This window comes from Xenia sp. Carnegie-2017, unplaced genomic scaffold, assembly GCF_021976095.1.
Source record: "Xenia sp. Carnegie-2017 unplaced genomic scaffold, XeniaSp_v1 HiC_scaffold_13, whole genome shotgun sequence".
NCBI classification, from domain to species: domain Eukaryota; kingdom Metazoa; phylum Cnidaria; class Anthozoa; order Malacalcyonacea; family Xeniidae; genus Xenia; species Xenia sp. Carnegie-2017.
The window spans coordinates 2,020,568-2,029,251 of record NW_025813436.1 but is presented as its reverse complement, the minus strand read 5'-3'; the positions used below and the strand labels follow the sequence as shown (position 1 = coordinate 2,029,251).

The following is an 8,684-nucleotide window of genomic DNA, read 5'->3' as shown; positions in this document are numbered from 1 at the left end:
GCACCGGCACCGCAGAGGTCATGGGTTCGAATCCTGTTGAGTCACCTGAATTTTTCAGGTTCATGAGACAATTGCTTAAATTGTCCAACAAAGTGTGAAGATCATATCTACATTTAATAAGAAATCAAACGCTTACAGAAAAAAGAAACAGAAATACACAAAATTGTTGTATAAAAATAAAAGATCCTTCGGATTGTATAAAATGATTTTTATTGAGCTTTCGACTCGTTGCTTCGAGCCTTCATCAGAATGAGGAAATTACTATTTACACGTGCTTTTAGCTTTTAGACCAGTGTTGACACTGACTATTTTAGAAATTCCCAAGATTTTGTGGATAAAAGATCATATCTACATTTAATTTCAAACACCGCACTGCATAAAACATTCTTTCGTTTGACTTCTATCACAGAACAAGGAATAAATGGTAGTGCCACTACAATGAAGCCTTTGTTGCTTTTTGATATTCAGGAATTAATTGTTTGGTTTTCCTGTGTTCCCATGGGTGGTTTGTGATCCGATTTGAGAAAGATGTGTTGCGCATGTCATTGTGGCGTTCTGTACTATATGCCATGCATTGAACAGACGTTTTCTTTAAGTCATTGTTTGTGGGTCCTCGATGAATGTTTTACTTATATTGCTTTAATATCACTATGTTTTAAATGCTTATGTTTTCGGGTTAGTTGTGCACAAACACAGATGAGGTATTTTGAAGAGCTGTTTTTTCTAAACATTTTGAGATAAAATATTTTAGAGATGCTCAAGTTCAAGTGTTTTTAGGTTTTGTTCCAGTGGCTATGTCTATGCGGTTAAGAAGAGTTCAGATTTCACACTTAAGCAAGTGGAATACTTCTCCTATATTTTATTCATTTACATGTATGATTTCAGATCGCTCTTGTATACAAATCGTTTCTGTTAATTTATTTCTATTCAACACAGTCCTTGCACGCTCTTCTATAAAATAAAAATGATTATTACAATATTATGATACAAAATCAGTCGTCGTGGAAATATAAACGTCCTTGTCTAGTCTTCTCTTACATATATGCTCATTATGACAATTATTCTGAAAATTATATAAGAAATTATCATGGACGGATTTTCATATCTTTACAGGGGTAGTGCTAATAATTTTAGAAGGGTGAGCTGGTAAGAAATTGATGCAAGACAAAGTTAGGATCTAGATTTTAGTGGCAATCTGGAAGTATGGACACCAAAGGTAGTGTACATAGCTGAAACATTGCCCAGAGAATCTCAGTAAAAATGAACTACTGTTTATGTTGCTGAAAATAGAAGGCGTCAAAATGTTTCTTAGAGACGTGAACAATTTATTTAGGGGATGAAATCTGATGTTTTAAGGGTATAGCACCCTCTGCAACCTCCTGAAAATCCGTCCATGGAAATTATACGATTGTTGTATAACATTGAAAAATAGCTCAAATAAGTTACAATAATAGCTTAAAACCTTTTTCTTGTGATAACATAGAAATTCTCCGGACCATTTACAATTCCCAAATGTGGTCCATCTTCTGCAGGTCTTTCCGCTCCTTCAGGAAGCTCAAACTTGAGCTGTTGCAATAATGCTGCAGTAAACGTAAATAACATGATCTTTGCAAACGATATTCCGGCGCATTCTCTTCGACCTAAACCAAACGGCATAAATGCAGGATACTTTGTCCATCCAACAAATTTCCCATTTTCGTCTAAGAAACGCTCTGGCTTGAATTTATGTGGTTCCCGCCATTCTCGCTCATCCAAGTGAACCTCTGGTATATTGACCATGAGAGTAGTTCCTTTTGGAATATAATATCCTGCAAGTGTTACATCGTTTATTGTCACTGTAATTGCCCTTGACACTGGAGAGGTCTTGCGTAATACTTCACAAATGGTGGCTTGAAGATAAGGCATGTTGTCGGCGTCATCCATTCTCGGCAATTTGTCCTTCCTAGTGCATGAACAATTTCTTCATGAATTTTTGTGAAGTTTCAGGGTATAAAGTCATGTACAATATGAACCATGATAGTGAGGAAGAGGTTGTGTCCGAACCGGCAAAAGCGACGTCTATCATCAAAGCTTTGATATCTTCAATGGATCCAATATCTTTTTTATTTTCTTTGGCCGCTTCCTTTTTGTATGCTTCAATAAAACTATCAGCCATATCGCGGATAGTACCAGGTGTGTAAGTTTCTAAATGGGATTTTAAAACTGGTGAAAGTATCGAGAATTTTATATTTTGACCTCGTTTAACAAATTTGGAAAGCTTTGTTGGCAGATAGGAGTGAAACGGTATCATGCAGTAAGTTAAATAAATTGACGGAATCTTTCTTGCAACGAGATCACTAAACTCGAGGAGATTCATTATTACTGGATCATCCAAAGAAACTTTCTCGGCAGTGAGCCATTGCCTCAATTGAACCATTATAGCTGATCCAATAATTTCTTGGGGAGAGAATGGTTGATCTTTCAATGTTTTTATTTGCTCCAAAGTACATGTTACTGCATGAAGTCCTCTTGTGCTGCCTTGATACCTGCTCCAAACACGTGCATTGCTGAATTAAATACTCTTTTTCTGAACATGAATGCTGTTCCATATTCAGCAAAGACAACATCATTTGGTCCCAGTACTTTACATAAAGGAATATCTTGTTCTCTGCTTACAACATCGTTATTATACTCAATCTTTGCCTTTCTGGCAAGTGATGCAGTGTTCACAAATACACACTTTGTGTGTAATTGTAATGTCATTATATCACCGTACGTCTTAGAAAGTTTATGAAATGGTTTTCCTGACTTGACATCCTGTTGTAACATATTACCAATGACTGGCAATGGAAACGGCCCAGGTGGCATTAATCTTCTTTCCAAGTATGTCGTTATTAAATACCAAGTTATCCAAACTAACAAGAACGTTGTTGTCAACTCCAGAATCATGATTTGAAATTCTGGGTAATCTATCATAAAATGTTTTGATGAGAGAAAACACGGCACGTAACTTTAAACCTAATATTTTGTATAAACACAAACACATTGATAAAATTTTATGCTGCATTTAGCACCCTATATTGTAGCGTAATATTTAATCCACCTATTGTTGGTTCTCATAGTGGATGCCCTCTCTTTGTTGGCTATTCCTTGAGACACACATGAAAACCAAGAATTATTGGAGAACAATTATTTATTTTATTTTGATTCTCGTTTTGATTTTGATTTGATTATTATGAAAAATTGCATGGTTTGTGTAGCTAGTAAAGCATTTGCCCAACATTAAGAGAAAATAAATATTTAATAAGACGTGTTGTATATTTAATAGTGCATTTCCACTTTCAATATAGCAACAATCGAATACGAAATGACCAAAAAGGATGTTCAAAAAAATAGCGATCTAATTCATGCCGTTTATTCATTTTGAAATGAGCGATAAAAACAACAATTGCACATAGTGAACAATCATTAGCGCGATGAATTTAACTGAAGGTTCGTTTTCTGCATTTAGCGTCTAGTTTTCGTGTGGTTGAACGCAACGTCTGTTTAGTCTGGCCCATATAAACAGACCATTATTCACCCTGGAAGATTTCTGTGGACAGACATCGTGGTAGACACGACTGCTTAACAACACAATTCGATACGCTCCGTAGAAACGCTCTCTGATGTGTCAATCGAAACCATCTTAACCCGCTTGAGTTTTTGTACCCAAAAGAATTTAGGTATATTCAAGCAACGTGCGAATCATACTAAAGGCTTGCCCTTACTCAATACGCTCCAATTTTGAATTTCATCAACTAATGCTAATTCTTAATATAAATATCAAAGCCCAGCAAAGTGCTTTTAAAAGAGCCATTTAATGCATAAAAAGAAATATTTAATTAGAATCGTAACGTTTCGTCTTGACTCTCAAGACATCATCCGACAGTATTAAAATACAAGTATCGAGGGATATATATATATAATAGCTATTTACATAATATTAAATTAAATCAACAAAATGAAACCATCTCTTAACGCCCAAGGAAACTCCACTGTCCTTCAGTTGCTTTAATATAATTTCGTCCGTCCTCATGTCTGTAACTTTATGATTGTTTGTGTTTTTTTTTTGTTTCTTTCGTGTTTCTACTTATCCCACGTCATACCATCTTATCCCATATTTACTGTCACATTTTCATCCCACCATGTAATTTAATATTATGTAAATAGCTATAATATATATATCCCTCTATACTTGTAATTCAATATTGTCTGATGATGTCTTAAGAGTCGAGACGTTACGCTTCTAAATAAATATTTCTTTTTATGCATTAACTGGCTCTTTTAATTATAAAAGCACTTTGCTGGGCTTTGATAGTTATGAAAGAATGTTTTTAATTTAAATGAAGATAAGATCTTCGCACTTTGCTGGACAATTTAAGCAATCGTCTCAGGAACGTGAAAAAATCAGGTGACTCAACGGGATTCGAACACATGACCTCAGCGGTGCCGGTGCAGTGCTCTGACCAACTGAGCTATGAAGTCACACACACAGTGGTGAGCAGGTCAATATTGTTGGGCTCATGTTTTCTCGTGAAAGGAATGTCGTATGAATGTTTTATGCAGTGCGGTGTTTGAAATTAAATGAAGATATGATCTCCGCACTTTGCTGGATAATTTAAGCAATCGTCTCAGGAACCTGAAAAAATCAGGTGACTCAACGGGATTCGAACCCATGACCTCTGCGGTACCGGTGCAGTGCTCTGAGCATGACCTCTGAGCATGCACTCTGAGCATGCGTTCTGAGCATGCAGTGCTCTGAGCATGACCTCTGCGGTGCCGGTGCAGTGCACTGATCTGATAATAGACTGGATATAGCTTCTATAGGTAGCAAAAGTGAAGCCTAATTATATATGCAAAATTCACTTCCGGGTACCACAAGAAATACAAATTACTATAGAAATGTATGGCGGATAACGTTTACATACAAGGATTTTCGAATATTTAAGGCATTTCGTGACATTTTACTAATCTCAAACATCTGTAATGGATAAAACAAGTTATGTTAATCAATTTAACATCAAAATGATACCAATATCTGCAAAATATCGGCGTTCGTGTTCAATTGAAAATTGCGCGTGCAAGAATCGAATTTGGCCCATCGTTGCAAAGGCAAGATAATTCACAGCTCATTTTCCAAGTTCAGAGGCAGTTATGACCTAGAATGAGTTTCTATGCTTAAAAAATTCGTTTAGTACCTTTCTTTTATCATTCTTTATTATCTAGACATTGTTTTATGTTACTTTTGCCGTGACTTCATTAGCTGGGTACTCTTGTTATAGGAAAAAGACAAATTTACTAAGCTTTCTTCCTCTCTTTATTCTTATTTTCATTTCTGTTTTTATTTTACAGATATAATTTAATCACCACGCTTTGCTAATACATTTGGACATGGCCTTCATGAATGAGTGAGTATAGTTTTTATTGACATAACATGTGCATCAATTGCATTGTATACAAAGATTCAGCAACAGAAATTGTATTTCCATGTAATAAACTACCATCAGAAGCTGAAAACACCATCCTGCCTTGTTTCATGTTGATATAACAATAGCTGTTGGTTTGAAACAAATAACTTCTGTTTGTAGACAAAATATATACTGTAATGATTAGCAAGATTATAGTAGTGCACACAGCTTTTCCATTGTTTCTGAATTTAAAGTGATTGCAATACCATACATGGCTAATTTTATAGGCAGATGCTGCCAAAGAAAACTACCTGCCCTACTTGTTATGCTGTTGGTTGAAAAAATTACTAAAGTGAATCTGCTTTTCTGCCTTTAAAAGACATGAGTACTTTGATTCAAACCAACAGCTATTGTTATTCAAGTATGCAATAAAACAGAAAGGTGCTTTTAACTTCAGATGGCAGTTTACCACATGGGAATACAATTCCTGATGCTACGGTATAGACTGCAATTGATAAAAATGTTGGATACTTTTGTCAATAACAACCATACTTACTCATGGCTGTATACAAATGCTACAGCAAGGTGTGGTGATTGTATTATTTTATAAAATAAAAACAGAAATGAAAATAAGAAAGAGAGGAAGAAAGCTTAGTAAATTTGTCTTGTTCCTACAACAACAGTACCCAGCTAATGAAGCCACGGCAAAAGTAACATAAAACAATGTCTAGATAATAAAGAATGATAAAGAAGGTACAAACGAAAAGCATCGAAACTCATTCTAGATCATAACTGCATCTGAACTTGGAAAATGAGCTGTGAATTATCTTGCCTTTGCAACGATGAACAAATTGATTCTTGCACGCGCAATTTTCAATTGAACACGAGCGCCGATATTTGCAGATATTGGTATCATTTTGATGTCAAATTGATTAACATAACTTGTTTTATTCATGACAGATGTTTGAGATTAGTAAAATGTCACGAAATGCCTTAAATATTCGAAAATCCTTGTATGTAAACGTTATCCGCCATACATTTCTATAGTAATTTGTATTTCTTGTGGTACCCGGAAGTGTATTTTGCATATATAATTAGGCTTCACTTTTGCTACCCATAGAAGCTATATCCAGTCTATTATCAGATCAGTGGTGCAGTGCTCTGACCTGCAAACGCGTTTGATATTTGACTCATCTGCCACGAATAACAAATGTTGTTCTAAACTTCCGCGCACACTAGGAACTTTTGTCGATCACACTTGTCACGAATAACAAGTACGCGCGGCAAGTTCACCAGTGTGCGGCGGGCTTAATGCTAAATTAAATATATGTTATCTATATGGCATTTGTATTTTTCTTATTGACCTTCGTATCGCGTTACTTGCTATTTTTGTTTGTATCGCTCATTTGAAAATAAAAAACACAGTATGAATTACGTGTCATGTGCATGAATTACGAACAATGGCTGTTTTATTCAACTTATCTTTTGCTCAATTGGCATTTGATTGTTGTTAATGAAATTAGAAACGCTTTATTAAATATAGAACTCGCCTGTTTCCTTTCACTTTTAATGAACGGCAAATGCTGTAAAGTCTAGTTTACATTAAGAGCATAATGACTCATGAAAACTGCTCATGTTAAACTGCTCATTCTGGCAAAAGTTGCATCAAGAATATCAAGATAATTTAATATTAATGAACCAAAATTTTTTACCTGAATAGATTCACTCACCGTTTTAATGTTGTTAATGCACCAAAGTCTTAGACAATATAGCTTTGAAGCAATTACGCAAAGGAAATAAAATTACAATCTCTACGACTCTGCCACGTCAAGGCCCACTCTGCCAAAATTATGGCGTATTTTTCCACTGCGCGTGCGTGACCAGTGCTGTCACTGTGTGTATGCACATTTCACCTACCAAACTTTATTTTCCCCCTACCTCCCGCTACCATGATTTTCTTTGTTTCCCCCTACTTTTCCCTTACACAACAACATATCCCTCTAAAGTAAATGGTTTGAACCCGGGAGTATCGTTATATGTTTGTAAATGATGATCGTCCAGGTTAATAAAGTCCTGAGAAGGACTGTTTTTGATGTTGTTGACTGACGTTTCGACAACCTTAGCGGTAGTCATCTTCAGAGTCAAATGAGGAGTAAACGTCAGGTTAGCCGTATTTGTTGTCTGGAGACTTGTCAGAGAGACTTGTTATCAAAGAGACTTGTCAGAGACAACAAAAGACGAGATCAGAAGCAGGATAGCCTCCACTTTACAATCGTCCTCTATACGTGACAACAACTTGACAAAAGACGAACAACAAGCACTCAAACGACTAAAACACGACAACAACATCGTCATTTTACCAGCAGACAAAGGACGCGTGACTGTAGTCATGGACAGGAATGATTACTTTAACAAAATGGACGCACTTGTTAACGACAGACAAACGTACGAACGACTCAAACGAGACCCAACACCATCACTAGTACGCAAACTTAACAGCAAGATCTTCTCTATGAGAAAATCTAACATTATATCTGAACGTATTTACTATCGACTCAGATGTTCAGTACCACGACCACCCAGACTATACGGACTACCAAAACTTCACAAACCACAAATACCCATGCGACCAATTGTATCATTCTGTGGTTCGCCTACTTACGAACTTTCAAAGTACTTGACTAACATACTGCAACCACTTACAAACAAATCAAAACACAAGCTACAATCCACTGAAACATTCATTAAAAAACTGTGCACTATACAAATACCAGACAACTATATACTAGTGTCTTTTGATGTAAAATCACTGTTCACCAGTATTCCACTTAATCTGGCACTTACTTGTACAAAAACCCTCATTACAAACACCACGGACGTACTGCCATTACCGACAGAAGACATTATGGAGTTACTAGAGCTCTGCCTCACCTCGACTTACTTCCAATACAAAGGAACACACTACAAACAATTACATGGGACAGCAATGGGCTCGCCCGTTTCTGTTGTAGTTGCTGAAATTGTAATGCAATCTATAGAGGAACGGGCACTCATGACTTACAAACATGCACTACCTTTTTGGTTTCGCTACGTAGATGACACAATCACAGCACTACATGCAGACGAGATTGATGACTTCCATACTCACATCAACAAACAGAACAGCCACATACAATTTACAAAGATGTCGAAGAAAACGGAACTCTTCCTTTTCTCGACTGTTTGGTAAAACATGACAATCAAAACTAGGAGCAACAG

At 36.2% G+C, this 8,684-nt stretch overlaps 1 protein-coding gene across 1 annotated transcript; it reads right to left on the bottom strand.

Moving 5' to 3' along the window:
• Window positions 1-844: 844 nt before the first annotated feature.
• On the bottom strand, window positions 845-7,266 carry LOC124455699 (cytochrome P450 2U1-like). The gene is made up of 4 exons (XM_047006340.1): window positions 7,157-7,266; window positions 1,986-2,948; window positions 1,463-1,942; window positions 845-951 (listed from the first exon to the last, which is right to left on the bottom strand). The coding sequence occupies exons 2-4, from the start codon at window positions 2,414-2,416 to the stop codon at window positions 924-926; spliced, it is 939 nt and encodes a 312-aa protein (XP_046862296.1). The 5' UTR covers window positions 2,417-2,948; window positions 7,157-7,266; the 3' UTR covers window positions 845-923.
• Between the last annotated feature and the right edge of the window lie 1,418 nt (window positions 7,267-8,684).

What these genes read in the sequence shown, in the direction of transcription:
- LOC124455699 (XM_047006340.1), bottom strand. Translation starts at nt 2,416, where the DNA reads ATGGTTCAATTGAGGCAATGGCTCACTGCCGAGAAAGTTTCTTTGGAT. An exon ending in TTGTACATGACTTTATACCC is followed by an intron (nt 1,943 to 1,985) that starts TGAAACTTCACA and finishes TTCATGCACTAG; the next exon opens with GAAGGACAAATTGCCGAGAA. An exon ending in TATGTTATCACAAGAAAAAG is followed by an intron (nt 952 to 1,462) that starts GTTTTAAGCTAT and finishes TTTATTTTATAG; the next exon opens with AAGAGCGTGCAAGGACTGTG.